This window comes from Haemaphysalis longicornis, unplaced genomic scaffold (genome assembly GCF_048455015.1).
Source record: "Haemaphysalis longicornis isolate Haplotype H1 unplaced genomic scaffold, Haemaphysalis longicornis Haplotype H1 scaffold_7, whole genome shotgun sequence".
Taxonomy (NCBI): domain Eukaryota; kingdom Metazoa; phylum Arthropoda; class Arachnida; order Ixodida; family Ixodidae; genus Haemaphysalis; species Haemaphysalis longicornis.
In genome coordinates this window covers 30,258,442-30,281,223 of record NW_027526422.1, presented here as the reverse complement: position 1 = coordinate 30,281,223, position 22,782 = coordinate 30,258,442, and the positions used below count along the sequence as shown (strand labels likewise).

The window sequence follows — 22,782 nt, the reverse complement described above, 5'->3', positions numbered from 1 at the left end:
TGACCTGAGACTCAAAAATAGAGGACCATATTTATAATGTGCACTAATAATTGTCTTTTGTAGTCCACTCGAAGCTGGGACAAGGGACTTCATCAGGGTGGTTGTACTTGAAGGTCATGCATTTATGTAACCTGCCATGACCAGCGCAATCTTGTAGCCTGCCTATGTGCACCTCCCTCATGATTATCGACTGCTGTGGAGGGCAAAACTCGGTGCGGTGCTAGAGCATGCAGAACTCACAATGGCACTGCTGGGACAAGCTAACGCCACTGCATCTATTTGCGAGTTATCACGCATTCAATCGACACAAAAGAGCCATGCAATTTGTTGCTGGGGAACATTGTGACCATTGTGGCCATAGCATGATTATTCTATGCATTAAAGCCACATTTGTGGTTGATTGTCCACCGACTCGGAATGCAAGTGCTTCGATCTGTTGCAGGAATTTTTCGGCAAGTGGAGCGAGTGCCAGAAGTACACCCTTTGTCAAAATTCTCTAGGCCAATGCTAAGCCTTCTCGACCACAAAGAACTCAAAAAATAAGCTTTACCTTAGATGTGACAAAAATATTTTACGACGCCAAGAAAGAAAGGTGTTTTCTCTAGCTTTCTGGGATAAAACGCTTCGGCCTCGTTAGGGACGTAAGCTTGTACATTAAAATTTTTGTGGCCTGCACACTTTCGGCTTGGCTTAGAAAATTTTGACAAGGATTGTACATGGATTTCAACATTTATTGAAGCCTTTTCTCAGCTAAGGCCTTGATAAAGCTCTTTAAAAACTGGGAAGTGGCACCGCAGGAAGTTGGCAGTTACAAAACCGTTTGCAGCAACTGCATTTGCGAAGTTAGTATGTAAATACAGTGGCTGTGAAAAGTTGGCCTTGCACACCAATCCTACACAACATTTACAGAGAAGGCAATGATAAGCGCTGCAGTATACTGACAAGTGATGATGGCCAACACCTGCGAATTTTCGCTAGGTAAAATAGTAACAGATATTAAAGTAGAAAGCCTATAGCACAGCTGTGACCATTACATGGGAGCACAACACAGACGTAATGTGCCTATGTCATTGGGGAAACAATATTTTCGGCGGGGGCCCACTGGGGAAGTTTCAACAATGCCGCATACATTTTCAAGGAAACTAAATGTGGAAAACGGCAGCTGCTGGCCCTATTCCCATACCACAGCAAGCTCCGAAGGAACAAAAGCGGAGGGGCGATAAGAAAGGGGGGGGGGAAGGGGGGGGGGGGGGCATTTCTTAAACTAATTTTGCAGGTGCAATTTCTCTTCAGATCGGATCCATCCCACCTGATGATGCAGAAAATTCCACAGAGGAGCGCCTTTCTTCCTCCCCACTTTTGTAAAACCAGACCTGAACTGTTTACAACCTCTGCTGGTGAGGAACACAATGTTGCTGAGTTGCAGCTTGGGATAAAGTACTCGCGCTGTCAGTCCCAGTTAACAAAACTAAACTCCCCTGATTAAACTCGCAATTCCCCTTGCCAAAAGAACGGCATCACTTGCTACCTGTGCGTAAAGGGCATTCCCCCCTCCTTCCTTACTCCCCATTTTCAAAGCACCTCAAAATGGCAGGGCTCGAGAGTAGGCAGCTCACCTCGCGCTTTCGGCGCTTCTGGCCGAAGACGATCTTGTCGTAGAGCCGCTTGTGCTTCTTGGGGATCATGAGGACGGCCAGGCGCTTCTCCTCGCTCTTGATCCTCTGGGCCACTTTCTCCGGGTCCTCGCGAACCACCGTGCTCGGCTGCACCCCGATGCGGGGCCTCTTCGGCACGACGCCATCCTCAGGGTCCTGCTTGACGGCGGGCTTTCTCTTGTCCTGTTGTGCCTTTGGCTTCTGCTGCCGCCTGCTCTTGGCCCGCCTCTCGTCATCCTCGCTCTCCTCCTCGTCATCCACTTCCTCATCCCCCTCACTGTCCTCCTCCTCCTCATCTTCTTCAGATTCTGAAAAGACAAGAAGATTACCATCAGTCCGCACAGTAGAGCCTTAAAGGGACCCTGCAACACTTTCTGAGCATTGCACATAAACCTGCACGGCTGCCAGGAATACCTGAGCCAAATATTACACGTGCATGTGAAGCGGTGAGCACGCAAATCACTGTGAAAGACGCAAAAAAACCAGCTGCGCTCTTTCAATTTTTCTCATTATGCACCCCTGGCCTGGCCTAAACGACGTCATTGACCTATTGGCTGTCGCTGGTCAACTTCACGGCTTATTTCTAGAATTTCCTGTGGCGATCCACCGTCGTCAGCGCTGTGTACCAACCTCTTCTAAGCCTGAACCTGTACGCAGTTTTGGCGTTTCTTTTGTGTTTTGAGTGCGTGTGGAGTGTGAGTGACGAACTCAATACTCCCCTATCAACGAGACCACTCGACAACAAATGCTTGTTGCTTCAAAAACGCCCTACCAGCCAGAGCGCGCGGTTGCGAGCAGGCAGCCATGCCTGCTTTTTTGTTCCACCAGACCGGAAATAGACCCCTCCATGTTGCGGAGAAAACGAGAAAACTCCCCGGACTGTGATATATTGAACGCCGCAAAAGAAAATACCGCAGGCCGCCCCCCGTCTTCGGGAGAGAGCACGCAGCTTTCGTCGCATTGTCCGCAACCGAATTGAGAGGGAACAACTACAGTTAAACCTCGATGTAACGAACTTCAATGTAACGAAACCCTCGATGTAACGAACCACGGAATTTTTCGTAACTTCAAGTGTATGCACACCATGTATTTTCACCCTCTGTGTAACGAAGTCCCGTTTGCCGGAATTTCAATGTAACGAAGTTTCATGGAGAACTAGCCACGAAATTTAAGTCATAGAGTTATAATTTGGAGCACGCAAGCACCAAAACAATACACGGGCCGCCCAATGCCGCGGATGCAGCGAGCCACGGAGTCTGTGAGCGATCCCCTTGCCTACAAACTGTGTGGCGTGCTTACACGGCTGGCGCACTGTTTCTGTTTCTGTCGGAGCTTAATCATCTACGCGGGCATCAGCGTGAACCGTATGGAGCGTTTTCTGCCCGCAAAAACGCAAAACGCGCTCCGCAACCGCGCTGACGCAGCCGCGGGGACCACCCGCACGATGGGGTTAGCTCCAGCGACCGCTTCTAACCGCTCGCTGAAACGCAACTCGAGGAGCAAACGAGAGGGGTATGGGAGAAAAAAAAAAAAGCGGATAACTTGGACGAAATTTTCAGATTAAAACATCATACGTGCCGCTTACGAAGGCGCCCATCAAATATTCTCCGCCGAGGTAAGCCTAATCGCCTCTGGCGGGGCCGCCGCCGCCACATGCTGCCGCTTTGCCCTTCGTTCAAGTTCGCTCACGCTTATTCGGTTTCATCGTTCCAGCATGCATTTGTGAATCTTTATGAGCCTTGCGCACGTTTTTTTCACACCCGCGTCCGCGATTGCGTGCCGGAGACGGCTTCAAGTGACTCGCGGTGCACGCGGCAGTGGAAGGAGCCTGACCAGTTTCGCTAATGGGGAGCGAAGCCAGCGAAGCGCTTGGAAATGCCAGCTGGCCAGACGATTAGGCTTACCGCCGCGGAAGATATTTGATGGGCGCTTTCGTAAGCGGTGCGTATGACGTTTTACGGCGAAAATTTCGCCCAAATTATCCGCTTTTTTTCTCCCATGCCCCTCTCGTTTGCCCCTCGAGTCGCGTCTCAGCGAGCGGTTAGAAGCGGTCACTGGAGCTACCTATTAAGTGACACTAGAGCTACCCACATCGCGTGGGTGGTCTCCGTGGCTGCGTCAGCGCGCCTGTGGCTTGCGGGGCGCGTTTTTGCGGGGAGAAAATGCTTCATGCGGTTCACGCTGATGCCCGCGTAGACGATTAAGCTCCGATAGAAACAGAAACAGTGTGCCAGCCATGTATGCGCGCCACGTTTTCTTTTTCAGGAAACGCTTCAAGGGATGAACACTTCATTATAACCACGAATTTCAGTGTAGCGAAGTAAATTACGAATTTAACAACTCTGTTACATCGAGGTTTAACTGTATGCGCGATTTTTCATTGCGAGTAGTTTCGGTGATAGTGAATGGATTTTCATAATTCTTGCGGGAGGAGATTGCTCGGACAATAAACTTTACCAAAAACTACATTCCGAGTAGTCGATGGTTAAGTGCTGCAGGTCCCTTTAATGTAAGCACATGGTACATGTAAGCACATGGCGACTATTATCAGCATTCCTGAGTTCCAGCAACCCTCACTCTTGAATTCCGTCACCACCGAGCTAAAGTGGAGGTTACCCCGTGAGACAGGAAATCAATCCTACACACTACAAGATGTCAAGGAAGCCACTAAAAATTAAATCCGTTACTTGCGCAACGTCATCACTCACAGCTTAGAAGCTAGACCTTCAATTTTGTCTTTCCATTCACTGTCTTGACATCATGGTGCTCTGCAAAACTGAATTCCCCAGAGAATAGCACTGTCATATTGCGAACAAGGTCCTATGCAAACACTGTGAATGCAATGCAAAAAAAAAAAAAAAACGCATCTTTTCACGGGGGGAACTCGAGTAAATGCGTCGCAGAGTGGTGGGGGTATCGCGTGAATGTTGCGTAATTGGGTATGGTTTGGGAATGCTTAATTGTTATTTCGTCTTTATTATTCTTATTTATTGAATGAAGGCGAAGCGAAGCAAGGAGTGTAAAGTTAAAGTCTGTCTTTATTGCTTGGTGCCGTCAAGCAAAGCGTCAAGTCAAGCGAAAGCCAAGCAAAGACGCCCTTGACTGAATTCCGAACGCGCGCTCCGCCGCTTATATACACACCGCCCGCGTTCGAGGGAGAGGAGTACGGGGGAGAAACGCGCATGCGCACACTTCCGTACACAAGCGCGCAAACTTTCCACGCACCCACCACGCCGTTATCACGTGTACACGCTAAGCGCGACGCAGCGCACGGGTAGCTACGACGCATGCGCGCACAGACGCGCTCCTCCCGCACCGCCGCAGCTGTTGTTGATAGCGACGGAGCGCACGCGGTACACGCGCTCCTCCCGCACCGCCGCACCTGTTGTTGAGAGCGAGGAGGGTACGGGGGAGAGACGCGCACCTGCGCCTCAACGCGACGCGCATGCACAGTGAGCCCCCCCCCCCTGAGATAGCACTGCCAAAGATACAGTGTCACTTTGCTTTCTCCCTTCTGGGCCTGCCGCATTTATACACATTTACTGAAATCCACATTTATTGAAATGTGGATATCTCACGGCAGGCCTGCCAAGAGGTATCCTTCTGGACCTTCCTATGATCGGCTTGGCTACATTTCTGAAGCAAAATCATTAAGTAACCCAATGAGCAAAAAGGCCGCCATCCCCAAAGCATCAGACAAATTCTTGTTGGCTGAAATTGAAATGCATCATGTGGCTCTGTAGCGCATGCCTCAGAAATCATAGAGTAATGAAAGAAGAGCCTGCGCCTGAAAGCTGCATCATCATCAGCAGCAGCCTGTCTACACCCACTGCAGGGCAAAGGCCTCTCCCATGGATCTCCAATTATCCCGTTCCTGTGTCAACTGCGACCAATTTATCCCCGCAAACTTCTTGATCTCATCTGCCCATCTAAGAGCTGCATAGATAGATGGGCACAGCTGCACAGTGCGTGACTCAGAAATAAAATACAAGCTCCCGGCGCTGCCTCACCCAGTGGCCCAGCAATCACTGGGGAGCCAGGGTGCTCCTCGCCAAACTCCTTGCCAGTGCTGTGGCCACTTCCACTCGTCTCAGCGGCGAACGCACAGGAGCACTAATTACACACTAATGCTCCTGCATCCGCTACTTCACAAGAATTGCTTAGTCGTTCTCGTAGTTTTTTAATGCGTGCTATTCTTTGCCGAGTACCCCCATAGCCAGGACTGTGTAATGCCTTGAATTTCCACAAAAATGCAGATTTGCCGGAAGTTACACCTTTAGTTGTTATAATAGCGTAAATGTAGATAATTGGTCAGACAGAATTTTGAGAAACCAAGAAATAAGAAAAATAGAACAAAAATTTAGCGAAAATCGTGAACCGTGTCAAACGGCCTGCATTTCCACAAATATGCAGATTTGGCGGAAGTGACAACTGTAATCGTTAAGGGGGCAGTTGGGTCTTTGGGGCTGAAAAACGGTCAAAAAAAGTGTTTTCTGAAAAATGGCATTTTCGGCCTCCACGGCCATTTTTCTATCAATCTGTAAATTTCCTCATCAAAAAACACCATTTTTTGTTGTTATTATATTATAATAGCATTTTAAAGTCCACTCTACAGCTCAGTTAGCGCAGAATTCGATGGTGAAACGGCACTTTTCTTGCAATGCAAAGCTAGCATTTCATCCTCAGATATCTCGGCACCCAGAGCAGGTACAACTGTAATTCTTTTTGCTTCTGATACCGAAATGTGTGGAGAATACAATGTTAGAAACAAATTTTTCAAATGGAGGCTTTGGAAAATTATTATTGTGTTCAATCGGCACCACCTGCGAGCCATTTCTGGCACAGCACGGGAGAAGCGAAGTTCACTTCGTTGTAAAACGACCAAAAATAGCTGAATCAAAAAACTTCTTCCTATGTTGTATTCTTTAGTCATTTGTCTGCCTAGCCACGTGGTAGTTGGCATTCTGTATGGAGTGGTTATTTTGTAACTGTGACCCAAAATAATGGCAATTAATCTAATGGCAGATTTGAAATTAGCACAAAAAACTCTATAATGCATTGCAGTTTTATTAAAATTGGCTGGTAAATAAGAAATACAGCTCTAAGGCCAGTCTGCCCCCTTAAAATAGCGTAAATGGAGATAATTTGTCTGACAGAATTTAGAAAAACCAAAAAAATTTGGCTGTAAAGAACTCACACTCTAGACAGGCAGCATAAGAATTCTCCGCATCAGTAGACAATTCCCTGAATTTCTGCAGATATTTCTGGTTGGTAGCAAGGTGCAACTTGTGAAATATACTACAGAGGGAAAGGGTCTGGAACCCAGGTGTTGAGGTGATGTGACTTACCGGGAACGTCGCTCGCCTGACCCTCCTCTGCTGTGTTGTCGTCATCAGCTGTGCCCTCTTCCTCCATGCTTTCGTCGTCCTCTTCCTCCTCCTCTTCACCCGCCACGGGCACCTCTGTTTGCAAGGTGGGGCATTTGGGGAGAGAAGAGAGAGCTTAGTTTTGACACGGCCACTGAGTCATCCTTCGCAAGTTGATAGCTATGCCACATTTTTTTCTTTTTCACTCCGCTGGCCCCTTGGCGCATTGCCAGTGTGCCAGTTGCCGAGGGGGGCCAGCACAGTGGTGTGCAGTTCACAACTTTCTTCATACTCTGAAGACTTGGCAAGACCAAACCGTACAGTTCAAACTATCCAAAAATTTGAATTACCGTATTTACACGAATACAATGCGTCCTCGATTGTAAAGCGCACTTGTTTTTCGCAGTCCGAAGAAGAAAAAGAAACGCCATGTCCTCAATTGTAACGCGCACTAGACTTTCATTATTTAATATAAAAATGCTACTTTTTCTCACTTGGAACAAGCAAGGTTTATTGCAAAGGTGGCACGAAATGAAATGTGCCGGTTATTGCCGGCAAGACAGTTACCACAACGACGGTCCGGGGCAGCGCCGTTGCTGCCGTTACGAGTCTCGTGTGCAAGTGTCCGGAACACTGAACGCATGTGACGTGGCCTGAGTTCCATCGCTTTCTGCGCACAGGATTACTTTCTTCTTAAGCGCAGCACTATGGTGAACCCGCCGTGTCTTCGCAGTGGGAAATTCCACGGCGGAAAGAACAGAGGAACACAAAAAAAGACCACGCAGACAGCGAAGGCACACATCGTTGATGGCGATACAGCGCCACAGTTTTGAGTCGTACTCAATTGTAATGCGCACGTGATTTTGGGACCTATTTTTCTGGAAAAAAAGTGCGCATTAGATTCGAGTAAATACGGTATTGAAGTTCGAATTAATGAGCTTTCACTGTATAATGAAATGATTTTTTTCCCAATGGTGCTCTGTGCCAGAAATTGAGAAAAATTTGAAGAAATAAAAGCTGCCAATATTGGACAAATGATGGAAACACAATTGAGATTGTCAGGCATGAACTTAATCCAGAAGCGCTGCAAGCAGGCAGAGCCCCTGCTTGGCACTATCATCAATAGCAGTGCGGCAGGCTAATCTGATACAAGCTGAGTCGATTCAGCTTTGCTGCCTTCTTTTGCTGTGTACTATAGTTGCATGCAGCCTCAAAGTCAGGTGGTCAGGCACAACCGCATGGTTGCGCACTCCTCAACGTACTCGCGCATCAGCATCTGTCGGCATAAACTCGAGTACAGGTGCATACTCCTGTGTACAGCAAATGCATTGGCATGTGCACTGCACTTGCACAAAACATGCGCTGAAAGCAGTTACAGGGACAGGAAACCGCTTTTTGAGGAGTGCATTTCCTCTGGCCCGTATGAAAGCCAGCATTTCCCATAGTTCAGAAACAACATAGGAATTTATAACTAAATTAGCAGAAATAACTTTAATTTGGCACTGAACCTTCTGAAATATAAAAGCTGGCATTATGCAGTGTAACAAAGCACTACGATATGCACACAAATAGCTCAATCAGTTTCAATGCATGGTTCAAAAACCACATAAAAGGGTAGGAAAGACTGCATTTTATATTTACTTTAACTGGGGACAATTTTTTAATACCTCTTTTCACCTTACATACAGTTCAAAGTATGTTTTCACGCGGCTCCCTTTCATGGTTGCCTGCATTCATTTTGGCATCATACTTACGGCTGCTAGATCTGAAAATTGCGCTTTCAAACGTTCTAGGGCCCTATCAGGAAAACCGTCACAGTTCATGATCTTTTATGCGATGCCCTTTCATTTGGGATAGAGAGCATATGCTCCACGAAAACCGGTTGTCTGTCCCTTTAAGTGCGGTCTCCCCAGTGGCCGGCAAGCCGGACCATTGAGTAGGCAGGAAGATCAGGGCACGGTGTATTATGTTTGCGTTTCTTCCCAGATTGATAAGAGTTTTCAAATAAAAAGAAAAGTCCTTGTTATATCGTTCTCCACTCAGGTGTAATCCAATGGTCAGAAGTGGCAAACGCAAGCTTCGGTTGAAATGGGTCAAGCGGCATTAGGCGTAGGCCACAGAGTGGCCGATGCAGTGGCAGCCACTGCCACGGGATTGCTTGTCTTCACTGGTATACAGAATGAAAGTTAGTCAGTCACGATGCTAAACCGTCAGTTCCATCCACTCGAGAGGACTACTGCCAGCGTATAAACCTAGAGCTGATGTGTACTGCGCAAAAACAAATGGGAGATCACGGATTTCTTGAAGCCCGTTCATAAGAAATTTTGACATCACCACATGTGAAAATGAAGTCTTTCTAATCTGTTCTTTCACGATTACGTCCACACAGTGCTGGTGAGTAGTCGCTCAGTGTGAGAGCATCTTTTCATGACCGCTCCTAGTACGACACCTGTTTCAAGAAAACCGCTATTTTAATGACTGAAGAAATCAGCAATTCAGCTGCTGCCCGAAGCCTCGACATATCAACCACCCGTGGATGGCGGCTCCAGTGGGAGCACTTTTTCACGTGTGAGCCCAGCCAAAAGGCTTCCGTGGGCCTCGCTACGGCCACCATGTTGAATTGGAAAAGCGTGTTGCTGATTTCGTCACGGAACAGCGCAACCACCTCATGGCGGTCAGTGTTCAACTGATAGAGCTTAAAACAAGCGATGTCGCTGGTTTTGCGTTCAAAGCATCACAGGTGGGCATCTAGTTCCAGTGTTCGAAAAATAAATGCACGTTCCCATGCTTCTGCTAGTCGCGCATGAGCACTTTGGCATTAATTTTTTTTGACGCGACAAGTCACCCCTTGTGTTACTTTCGTGGTTTAATTTTTTCTTTGTGGGTGTAACAAAATGTCACCCCTCGCGTTACAATTGTGGTCGTGTTACAATCCAGTAAATACAGTAAATAGAGATTTTAAAACATCCCTGCCCTGGCCAACCAAGTTGGCCTGATCCAGAAAACTGAGTGCTGTCATTGGATTAGGTGTTGATTCGACACGGTACCATTGGGCCCCGAAAGAGAGCTAGCGCTTCTATAGGGTTGGAGAGACGCACCTTGGCCCTCCTGTGCGGCCAGCATGGCCAGCCTCTCGGGGGGCACGTAGTCGCCCTCCTTCTCCTCCACAAAGGGCGACAGGTGCGGGGGCAGCGTCTCGCCCGGGAAGTAGTCCTGCTCCGGCAGCAGCTTGCGGTAGTTGACGCAGTCGTACACCCACTGGGGCTGCACGTAGTACCTGCACGCAGGGGGCACAGTCGGAGTGAGGGAGAAAAAAAGTCGGAGCTCACACTCACAGAGCGGTGAGCAAGACTACGGCTGCTCCTTGGTGAAAACTGGCAAGACCGGCACAATTTTTTGTTTCAAGCAGAAAATGTAGCTAACAAGGAGTCAGCTAACAAATACATAAACCCTGGTTACAATGTGTGGGGACCACGTGGGTCCCCATGCCCGCTGTATGGTGCTGTTAGGGTTAACCGCCTGGCACCACCGACAGGAACGCTGCTTAGGTGGCAAGCATGGACGCACGAGTGCGCATGCCCTAGCACACGTGTAGCGTGTGCTTCCCCATCGGCGATCCTAGTGCACGGAGTGCCAGCACCCTAGTGGCCCGCTGCTCCACTGTCCCTTTCCTGCCCCTCTGGAGACCCTTCCCTCCCAACCGAGGTGACGGAAAGCGGAGTGGCTTGGCTTAAGGGGGCATACTGGTCTTAAACCAAAAAAGTTTATTTTTACAGTTATGATGATGAAAACTAGGGAACATAAGCAGTTTTTCATTCTGACTGTAGATGTAGAATTTGTTTTTGTGTAAAATGACTATATTCAAGTTTATTTGTATTTTTATATTTGATTTTCTGACAGCCTTTGTAAAAGAACTGCTGGAGGGATGCAGCTGAATAAGGTGCCAGTGAACTGTGCACAAATCAAGGAGTGCAATAAGACTAACATTATCATTCTATCTGGTCTGTAGCGGAAGTTACGACCATTTGAAGTTTGGGCTCAAAAGGTGGGAACCCAAAAAACCGGTTTTGCCTTCCAGGTCCAAACTTCAAATGGTCGTAACTTCTGCTACAGACCAGATAGAATGATAATGCTAGTCTTATTGCACTCCTTGATTTGTGCACAGTTCACTGGCACCTCATTCACCTGCATCCCCCCAGCAGTTCTTTTACAAAGGCTGTCAGAAAATCAAATATAAAAATATAAATAAACTTGAATATAGTCATTTTACACAAAAACAAATTCTACATCTACAGTCAGAATGAAAAACTGCTTATGTCCCCCAGTTTTCATCATAATATCTGTAAAAATAAACTTTTTGACCAAAGACCTATGTGCCCCCTTAAGGCAATTCTGCTGTGGTCTGGAACCGCATAGGTCGGACAAAGAAGCTCATGTTCCTCGACCCCCAAGATGAAGTGAGTCCCCTACTATGGGATGAACCGCGTCAGCAGCCACCGACGGCTTAACAAGCTCGTGGATACTTCGTCTCCCGCCCAAGCTCGGGACAGCCTGTCCAGTGCGTGTTCATATTTTCACCCAGCAACAAAGCATGGTCTGACGACATCACCAGCCTCCTCAGTCAAACCCTCAGCAGCGTCCTTGCTATGCCACGGTAAGGATTGCAGCTTTGGTTCTCGTGCTCTAGCTTGCTAGCCGGGTAATACAGCCCTTTTATAGCTGTACCCCCACATTCTGGAGCACAACATGGTTTGACAATGGTGGCACAAGAAACCGACTCCCTTATAAGCGATCCTTCTTTAAATGTTGCGATTTGCTCTCTACACTGCAATGGGGACCGTGAAATACTTTGAATGAAGCGAGATTTTAAATAAAGCAAATTTGTTATAATGAGGTTTTATTGTACATCAAATTCCAAGTAAATTTGGGTCAAACCACTATATAATGTAATCAAGCTGAATCCTCATTGTGCCCTACAAAACGATTCTCTTTCTATTCCCCCCTTCCTTCCCTCCCCCTGCACGAGGCGCTCGACCTCTCCCTTCTAAATAAATTCATTCATTCATTCATTCTATTAAAAAAAAAAAAGGAGGAAGCACTTCAAAAAATACATGCAGGTATGTGCCAATCGGTTGTAAAGCTTCTAACCCGCACCATGGTTTCTTTCGTGTGCAGCAAGACACAAAAATTAATTCAAGAGTGGTGTTTTCAACAAACGTGTGGAGCAATTAGGTCAGGATGTGCAAAGGTTACAATGGGTGCGTTCCAATTTCCCCTTTAGACGGCTTCATTGCCGTCTTTGAGGACACAGTCTGCCATGTTAAGCCCCATTCCGATTCGAACGAGGCCGTCAACGAAGACTGCTTTGAGGAGACAGTATCGAAGTCAGCAACGATCCAGGCTACCTTTCTGTCCAAACTATCACGTGACACCAGCACCACATTTTTGCCTATCAATGTTGTGACGAACTAACTTGTTCTTTTATTGGAATATCTCGTGTAATTTACTAGTTGTAAGGATGATTTTGTTTAATTTTTAGATCACGTAATGTTTGTTTAATTTTTAGATCACGAGAAACGCAAACCTCCGGCTTTCGTTTCTCAACATGTCTGCTATGAGGTCGTTGTCAGCGTTGGTACAGTGTTCGCACTGTGTTTGTGACTGCTGCGCTGTTCCAATTCTTATTGCTTTAGACGTCTAATTAGACGGCTTTGTAAGCTGTCTACCAAGCTGTTCGCAAATTGGAACACAACCAATGCTGCCATGCTTGTGATTACCACACTGCTGGCTGCGGAATAATGTTTCTGCATCTGTTGCTTCGAATATACACGCCCTTAACAAGCGAGTGAAGGGCAATACGGCATGTACAAGGCATCAACCAGAAACAGGGAAGCACCACGGTGATGTATTCTGGTATTTCGACACAAGACAAACACACTGTAGCCTTTTCAAAATGGTGAGCTGATCGCTTTTCATGTGAGAGGGAGATACAAATTAGACCAAAAAAAAAAAAAAAAACTTTTCTTTTAAACACCTAAGGCGCACCTAACTACATTTTAAATGTTTGCTGATGGCATTCCCCTTTTGCCCACACACTTAGCGTTGTTTCCCTTTTCAATCATTTCACCGAAACGCCGTTTGTGCAAGGCATCCAAGCAAGTGGAGTTCCAGCTTCTTCTTGAGAAGTAATGAACTTTTTTTGCACATCGTGTTTAGGTACGCTGAAACAATGGTGAAATAATGATAAAAACAAAAATCAAGCTTTCGAACAAGCTGGAAAAATACCCCACCAATTAAGGCAATAAAAAGATTTCTTTTATATTTCAGATGCTTAGTTAAGGGGGGGGACTGGTCTTAGACCCATTTCGTTTATTTCTTAACCAATCTTAATAAAACATGGTGGTCTTACTGAGTTTTCTGAGCTGATTTCAAATATGCAATTATTTTTCAGCTCCGGCAATTAGTTCCTGAGATAATTAATGATAATTGTTCATTGTTTAAGGCCCTAATGCAAAAAAATTGACTTGATAAAAAACAATTCTGAATGCAGGGCTATATAGTACAGTAAATGAACTATGCAATGTGAGAAGCATTTTGTAATTCTCGCCTCAGTAATGATTTTATAGTGCATTGAATTTCACATTGAAAGTATGGTCATCAAGCATTGATGAACTTGGCAATATAATTAATTTTTGAAAGCTAAATAAACAAATCTACATGGAAGGTTGCATTCTCTTAACATTCCGGTTCCTGTTGCCAAAAGAATTACATTTGTATCTGTACTAGAGGCAAAGATATCGAGGCCTCAAATAACCAATAGCCAAAATTTTGTACTTCGAGAAAAAGAGCATTGATGAACTTAGCAATATAATTAATTTTTGAAGGCTAAATAAACAAATCCAAATTGAAGGTTGCGTTCTCATAACATTCAGGTTCCTGTTGCCAAAAGATTTACATTTTTATCTGTCCCAGAGGAAAAGATATCGAGGACCCAAATAACCAACAGTCAGAAATTTGTGTTTCGAGAAACAACAAAAACAAACACGGTGCTATTTACTGAAAACTTGAGGTGGGGATACACATATTTGCACTGTACAAGTGCTAGTAGGCTCCAGGCATGTAGTCCGATTGCCTTTTGTGCATGTGGCGTTTCCGCAGTGCTCGTTGCACGCTGTCGTTAGAGGCCCGCTTGCGGGCAGATTCTGCTGCTCGGTGCCGGTCCTTCTCGGCCATTCGCTTGGCATTGCAGAGGCCAGGATTCAGGGTAAGCTCGCTCAGAATGCCTGACGAAGTTCGCAAGTTCCCGGCATTGAACCTCATGACTGCTTCCGCTACGGCTGCTTCAATGGAAAACAGTGATGCGTGGCGGTGTTTTGGCGCAAGGGACCATATCACGGAATGCAGGCTCTCATTGCTATTCTGTGTTTTCCCACGTTGGCAACGCTGCAGAAGCTTTCTGTCTGCCAAGCGCTCATAGATGGGAAGCAAGGCTTCGCAGACGTGTGGCGGCAAATGGTGCCTATGCTTGGGGGCAGGCTCTCCTTTGGCTGCGGCGGCATTCTGCCGGCACCAGGAGTCGGGGCCCGTGGGACACAGGCTGTGATTGGCCTCACTGTCATTTGATGTTATGTGGTGGTACGTTGCCATCACAGCATTGTGTGTTGCCTCAACATCCCCTTTGTGCGACTTCAGCGCCCACCCATAGTAGGACGTCAGCTTCGTCACAAGGTCACCTGTGAGTTTGCCTTTGCCACCAAGGCTCTCTGATCTGCTGCCTCTGTGATTCCCAATCGCAGTGCGCAAAGATGTGCCCATGCATTTCTCAACATGGTTTACACAGTCCTCCTTTTGAATCTTTATGTAGCCATACACATTGGACTCCAGCAGTGCAAGGTACATGCGGCTGTCGCCATCCGAAAGCACGGTCGTGTACCGAAGGCCGTGCTTCTCGAGGGACCTTTGGAAGAGAGTTAGTCCAGCCAGCACTTCCATCTCGCCAGCCTTCTTGTCCGTGTTCTTCTGGCAGCGGTGGCTCTCTTTCCATGTCGGATACGACGGATCGTCATCCTTTGGCCCTCGCTCGCATCCAGCGCAGAAGTTGCTGTACACAACATAATCAAGGACGAGCCCCGAAAAAAGCTCAATTACGGCGCCCACGCCGATGTGCGAACGATGACCGCGTGTCATCCACGATCCGTCGAAAGAAACAGCAATGTTGTTGGGGTTATCGATGTTCAGTTCGCGGTACAACTGCCGAACCGAATCCGCACTCCGTTTCAACACTTTTTCGGCTGCGCGAGTCGCCGCGGGCGTCAGCTTTTCTTTCACGTAGCACTGCCACGTTTTCTTGTGCATACCTCGATGAGAGATATTCATCGCCGCGAAGATGTCGTTCAACGCGGCTTGACGGTTCCCTGTGCTCTGCATCGCGCGCGCGGCAAGGACGTTCACGGCGAAAGGATTGATCTTCTGGGAGCCGCTCGCGCGCGGCGAGCTCCACGTTGACGCGATGTCACCACAGTTCGCGCACTCGATCGTCAGTTTGACGGCAAGGCCATATTCCCGATCGCCTTTGGCAATCTGAACGTTGCCTCCGCACGTTTTACACTTCACTGCTAGCAATAGTTCGTTCACGGACTCCAAACTCACAACAGTGAAGGTAGTGTCAGCAGGCGGGCGAGCTGCGTCCTCACTTCCGCCTAAAAAGTCACTCTTTCTTTTCGTTGCTGCAGTAGTCTCGAGCTCCCGGATCTTTTCTTCTGCACGTTTTTTGTTCGTGAGCAACTCCGAGGGCTGCAGCATCCTCGTATCACGGCGGATGCGTCCGCTGCACGACGCCGTCGACTCCGTCGCCGAGCTGGTTAGGCCTATTCCGCCGCCGTCGGCTCCGTCGCTTGCCGCTGGCTGCCGCTCGTCGTTGGGGCATTCATTTGGCGCCGGCTTCCTCTTGAAGCTGTTATGCCGCCAATTCTTCTTCTTTTGGCCGAATTTGTGGCGCGAATGAAACTTTTTGGCCGAGCCTGGCATTGTCGCGCATTTGACCAAAATGGCGACCTCGTCGTTTCGGGCGCGTCTCCCCGGCCGCCGCCGTGCCAAGCAGACGACGCGAGGCCAGTTCCGCCAATGGGGTGGCTCCTTCTAGTCACGTGCGTGCCGCGGCCAATAGCATCGCGTATTTCGGGTTCTGTTCGGGGGTTGTTTTTTTCGTGACCAATGAGCAAACGCAAATGGCAGTGGCGGCAATTTGAAGCCAGAAAAGTGCTCTTTGAAATGAGTCCAAGATGGCTGCAATCGGAGCAGAGGAACGGCAGCTGCACGCTGCAGAAAACACCCAATTTTTGCATATTTTCCTGCGCGAATTCACCCTGCACGCATTATAAAACGTGAAATTACCGTATATTTACTCATTTTCGGCACGCGAAACTTTGCACACGCAGAAAATGATAGTTGTAGATACGAAAAACACCATTTTCAAAAAAGTGATTTTTTGGCATTTTTTCGGCCCAAAGACCCGTCTGCCCCCTTAAGTGTGCTTCTCAGAACAAAACCGTGAGCTACGACACTCTTTGCGTTTTGCATCCTTAAGGATCTTTTGCGTGTGAATGATGCTGTCGTATCATGCCTTAGTAGCAACTTAATGACGCCAGATAGGTGAGGCGCTTGGGGGTGCCCACCTGTTCAGGAGGCGCTTCTTCAGCTGTTGCCTGTCGACGATCTGATGGGTCACTGTCGGGTCGTCCTCGGAGAAGGTAGAGCCAGCAAAGATGGACTTGTCCCAGGACACCTCAGCACCAAAGGAGCTGCGCAGAATGCTCTTCTTAAGCTCACACCTTTGAAACATGCTTCAACATCGTTGCAAATGAGCCGTCGCAACACTTGTTCTTGCTAATGAAACAAGCCGATAGCAAGAACATGTTTCGAATGGGTGAGCTACACGTTACACGTCTTTGCAGTACTACCGCAGGCAGTAATTAAATATAATTTACAGCACAATGAGCAAAAAATTATGAGGGATGCTTAGAACTTCCTAAGAATGTGAAGGCGAAAGCCTAGTTGGACCTTCTGTTGATCTGCTGCTAAACTTTCTGTTGACCTTTGCGGCCGCGCCCGTCACCACTCGGCAAGCCCTCCTGGAGTGCGCCCTCCGAAGCTCGTTCTGCTCGCTGTCCATCACCAGGAGCCTTCTGCCCGCCCCCGTAAGCACCTTCACATCTCACAGCGAATCGTCGTATTGCATGTACAGCAGCGGCCTCTTTCTCCACATGCACTCCGTCGCCCTCACTCAGAACCCTCCTCCGACACTGTTCACCTTTTCCGGCGTGCAATCCCCAGGTCACGCTCCAATTTTCTGTGCTGTGATTCTGTGTACCTCACAACGATCTTGTGTTACCTCGCACGTTCCGTGAAACATAGAGACATAGTGAAACATGGGCTTTTGCTTTGAAAAAACAAAAAAATGGAGGCGTTGTCTCACCGCAGCACAAATGTGAGCGACTCTCGCGGCACTTCCCGTCCCAGAAACACCTTCAGGTTTGAGAAGAGGTTGATGAACTTCTTGCGCTTCTCCTCTTCACTCTTTATGTCGATGCTGCTTTCACCTTCAACCTGAAATAAATAAACCATTTCACCACTGAATGCCTTCAACGACAGGCACTGACCCATAGCTCCTTCAAACGAACTGCTACTTTTACCCAGGTAATGCCGTATTTTCGTGCATATAACGCACCCCTCCATGCATTCCACACCACCCCTTTCAGCCCACCGGAAAAGAAAAAAAAAAAATCCTCGCGTATTGCCCATACATTTGATACAGGAAATACTGCCCAAGCAACACACATTGCTATTATGTAGAGCGAAAAAGCGTATATTTGGCAAGTAGAATACACTGACTGCAAGGCTTGATTTTGATTTGATTGATTGTACGGTTTAACGCGCAGACGCAACGCAGGCGATGAGGTGCGCCGTAGTAGAGGGCTCCGGATTAATTTTGACCACCTGGGGATCTTTAACGTGCTCCGAAATCTCGTACAGACGGGCGCTTTTGCTTTTCGCCTCCATCAGAAAAGCCGCCGCCGCGGCCGGGAATCGAACCCGCGACCTCGTGCTCAGCAGCGCAACGCCTTAGACACTGAGCCACCGCGGCGGGTCCGACTGCAAGGCGAAAGTCACAGTTCACTGATAAAATTCAGTTGTTAGAGTGCGCTCGTCCTTGTTTTTTTCTTCCTTATCCTTGCATGGTTTGCGCATTCGCTGCCATTGGAGGCTTAACCAGTGTTACTGCGTAGGAGCTTCACAGCCCAACGCACTTTGCCGTAAAGCTGCACTTTATTCGCATCCCTACTTCGCCACTGAAATTTTCGCATTTTTGGTGCGGGTTATGCGCGCGAAAATATGGTATTGACTGAAAATTGAAGCTTGCAGAGTAAGCTTGAACCTAAACAAACGTTTAACAAGAATTGTAAATAACGGTGGTTATTGTTGCTGCACTGCATTTGCAAAGCAAGGGCCGTGGACCCAATACCGACAAAGTAAAAGGCAAGGGCACATGCCAAGCTGCCCGTGTACGCCGCCATTCGAAACACACGGCCTACAAACTGCTTGAGCAACACAGTGCCGATAAAAGAGCTTAAAGCGAATACTGGGTATTCTTTCTATTTTTTTTTTGTAATGTCAACCAGGCTTCCCAGTTTGCAATGGGAGTGCTGGGTACGCCTCAACCTCTGATTAGACGTTGGGTGGGGCCGCAAGCTTAACAAGATAGTTTGACCCCAATGTCACGGCGAAAATGGGCGGTGCATAGTAGCTAAAATGACCATGGGTCAAAACTGCCCCATCTAGCTTGCAAGCCATAATAAATGTTTTGGAGCACTCCCAATGAAGAAGCGGCAGAAGGAAACGCTCAGTTGCTCTTCTCCGATGCACCGGCTTGGCTTATCATAAGGTTACCATCACAGGTCACCACCGATTTGCCACTGACAAAGAAAGCATTCGGTCTGCTACAGTAAAGTCTTGTTAACTCGAACCACAAGGGGAAGCACACCTCAACCTGAATTAATGAAGCTTCAAACTAATGAAAGTGAAGAATAAAAACGGTACACTGCCATTGGAAAGCAGTTGGGAATGTCAACAATTTGATGCTTGAACAAGTTCTGCGATTGCAGCTTGCCTTTTGCCCTTGAAAGCAACAGCCAGCACTTTTCGCTCTAACCAGCCCATGTGGCAGAAGGCTTTTACTTTGCTTTGTAGCAAACTGAAGAAGAGACGGGCAACATTCCATACAGCCATGACTCCCGAGCAGACGGCGGCTCTACTGTTTTGCCTTTAGCCTCCCCACTGTCACTGGAGGCGACAGGTCTAGCGCTTGTGACCAGAAAGATGATGTCCTCATCTGTCGCGCACGACTGCACGACCACGCACAACTGCACTCACGTCCACATTGACGCAGCCCACAATGGAGACGTTTCCCAAAATGCCCGCCACGTGGTGTTTAGATTGGATTTTCCCATTTTTACCTTCTGTCTCCCCTCTTCTATCCCCTCCACAGGTGACGTGGCCTAGTATGAAAACAGCGGGTGCATTTCTCCGGCTGTGTTCCAGGCACCAAAACACCGGCACGGTTGCGCACACTTCGAGTTATCCATGGCGGTACCAACTTGTGTTCGAATCAACGAGCTGGCTCATACATAAATTATAGATTTCAATGGGAGCTTGGCCACATCAAACTGTACAGTTTGAATTATTGAAGTCCAAATTAACAAACTTTCAGTGTATTACATATTTACATATTGCAGCAAAATCCTGCACACTTTATTAACTTTTTGTTAGCATGGCAGACAGCCTGAAACTGAAAGCTCTAATTGTAAAATGCACGCTAACACACGCAGGACAACCCATCCCTCCTTTACAATAGAGCCAAATTTTGAGAGATCCCAAAATCAGATGTTTTGATCTGCCCAGTGTGCGATCACAAGCCGTGCAATTGGTTAGCGACAATCAAATATAGAAAATTCTCTATAAAATAGTGCAATAGAAATTATTTTAAGCCCGCAAGTGAGAGAGAGAGAGAGAGAGAGAGAGAAAATCACCCAAATATTGCATGTTTGTAATTCTTTTGTGGCTCCAACACTGGGAACATCCCAATTCTGCAGTGTGACCACAGACACAAACATGAATTGCTAAAAAGGCTGAACAGACTTACCTCTGGGAAGTCATCGATCTGAGGCACTTCGTCAGACACATTGTTGAGTATGGATTTCAGCTTGCTGTTCAAAGCAGCAATATGCTAAGTGAGAAAAAGGGGAAAAAAAAAATGTACTGACCACCACTGTACTCTCCAATGCGAAATTTGTGCGCAGCGCGAACTGAAGTCTTCTCGACTGACAGCGCATACCTGCTGCATCTCAGAGAGTGATCGCGTGATCAGCGAACGCACGGTGGCATGTGCTACTCTGCCGTTATCTCGCAGCACGTCGCCGCCACCAGCGAGCATGTTGTTGCGAATCAAGTTTGAACCTCCCGCGCAAATGTCATGTGGTTCATCAGATGAGCTGCGCACGGAGGAGTAGCATCTTGTAAAAGTGTGAGGCGGAGGCAGTGAGAGCGATGACGCCACAGCAGTGTGGGCCACCCTCCCCCTCACCCTTTCACCACACTTTCCTCCGCTGTTTCCTTTCTTTCTTCGCTCACTCAGTTACAGCACCGACACTGTCGCCATCGCCGCCATCAAATCACAGTAGCGGCTACCGCAGTGCTTGCGCACTAAAAAGAACAGAATTTTTGATCGGACAGAGTTCCTACAGAAGGCATTTTGCATAACGCAGCACTCGTGTTATGTGGTTCTCTTTGGCTAGTTTTGTTTTTGCACTGCTCTCAATTTCTCAAAATAATGTGTATCGACTGGACCAATTATACGCCCCGGTGCATGATGGTACCGGTGCAAGCAAGGTTACTATTATTACAAACTACCTTCGAAAGGTGTATTACAGCCAAACCCGATTATAATGAACCTGGATAGAGCTAATTATGCTATATATCGAACAAAACCGAATCCGTTACGAAAATGCATGCTAAACATATTCCTTATAACGAAGTTCACATCAGATACAGTTAAACCTTGATATAACGAAGTCGTACTTGGGGCCGCAAATTTCGTTAAATCGAGAATTTCGTAAAATCGAGGTTTCGATTTTACAGTTCATTTAACCAGTTATTGGGGTTTTAACACTTTGGCCCTCGCCAGGCAACAACTGCTATGTAGTTACCTCTCCAATTAAAGCGAAATTTGTACTAAAACTGGCCGCGAAAATTGTGTGAATTAAGAGTTTCAACACTTGGGCAATGGAATTCGCATAGCCGACGGTAGTTCATGTGTCATCGTAAAACCGGTGCTTTTTCCGCAACGCCTCATTAAAGGGGCACTGACACAAAATTTTGAAGGCGAGATAACTTCGGAGATAGATTGGTGGGAACACATATACATCATCTGCAAAATATCAGCGGTGAATACAGCCTAGAACATATTTAAAATCAATTTTGAAGTGTGCGAAACGCAACCGAGCGGCCAGCAGAGGACCACGCGCATGTGTAAATAAACAACATCCAAACACGTCACGAGTTTGTGTTTGCCGCTTCCGCACTGCCGGCTCGCCGCTCCAATCGGAGGGCCGGAGGGCGGAGCTTCTGCTCTCGAGAACGAACGACCCGATCGTTGGCGGCGGAGGCGCCGTGATTTCGTCAGCTCATCGGGCAGCTGGCCGCGACCAAAGTTCTACAGCGATTCCAGGCACTCTGTTTCTATTACTGTTTATTACCATTGGATGCGGAAACGCGCCGGAGGCACGAAAAGGCCACTGAGCAAGCCGCACGGTCGCTGTGCAGGCGGCGGCCACGGCCGCGAAGTGGCCCAGGCCGGCGCAGGTAGCTCGAGTGATAGCTTGTTACCGCTGCACGAAATTGTCCCCAAGTCCCGACCATGGTGGCTTACATGAGAAAGGAGTTAATGATGCCATGGCGGGTTGCATTAAAAATTGTCATCTGCACCGCTTACGAGAGCGGCACTCGAATATCCGCCGCAGTGCTAAGCCGAACACATCTGTAGGCGGACCTGTAGGCAGACCGGCCAGCTGCTCCCAGCGCGCGTCTTGCCACCCACCGTCTCGAGCGTCGCGCGTCGTTCGTTAGCCGCGGTAGCATTTGCACTCGCAGCGCCTGCGTCACATCCACGGTCGCTTTTTAATTAGGCGCCTCACGAGATCAGTACGGGGGGGCATTCGCAGAAACTGCCGTCGATGCGGATTCGACAGTGCTACGGCGGCTCTGCTCTGTAACTGTGATATCCCTCCCACGGTCACGTGGTCAGCTTTGTTCACACAAAATCCACAAAATCCATCGTTTCGCGGCACTCGCTGAAACCGAAACTGCGACGTGCCGCATTGAAAATGCCTCTAATTAAACAACCGTCGCACGCTGAAGCAAATGAGGTTTCTACAGGTTATAAGTAGGTCACTAGCTACTTATCGCAACAAAAAAACAAGATGCAAAATTTTTGTGTCAGTGCCCCTTTAAATATGATAGCAGACTAGGTTTCCACTTTTTCTTTTTTCATTTCGGTCACTACTAAATGCCGCTGTTAGTCAATTGAACCCGCGTCCATGTCCCGTGAACTTCACCCCGCCGAGGTGCTCGTTCGAAGTTACGCCTCTTTTCGTCCATTCAGTGGTAGGCTTAGGCGCGGCGGGCCAATAGCGGAAGGCTGCTATGAA

The 22,782-nt window shown here is 47.8% G+C and overlaps 1 protein-coding gene across 1 annotated transcript in view; it reads right to left on the bottom strand.

Moving 5' to 3' along the window:
• LOC144145036 (pescadillo homolog) overlaps positions 1-22,782 on the bottom strand; it is a 34,141-nt gene that overhangs the window by 2,359 nt on the left and 9,000 nt on the right. The window contains exons 9-14 of the mRNA XM_077676537.1: positions 20,220-20,303; positions 17,496-17,626; positions 16,696-16,821; positions 10,120-10,298; positions 7,004-7,117; positions 1,617-1,963 (exon numbers count right to left, since the gene is read on the bottom strand). Coding sequence (XP_077532663.1) covers positions 1,617-1,963; positions 7,004-7,117; positions 10,120-10,298; positions 16,696-16,821; positions 17,496-17,626; positions 20,220-20,303 — 981 coding nt within the window. The remainder of the gene's footprint in view (positions 1-1,616; positions 1,964-7,003; positions 7,118-10,119; positions 10,299-16,695; positions 16,822-17,495; positions 17,627-20,219; positions 20,304-22,782) is intronic.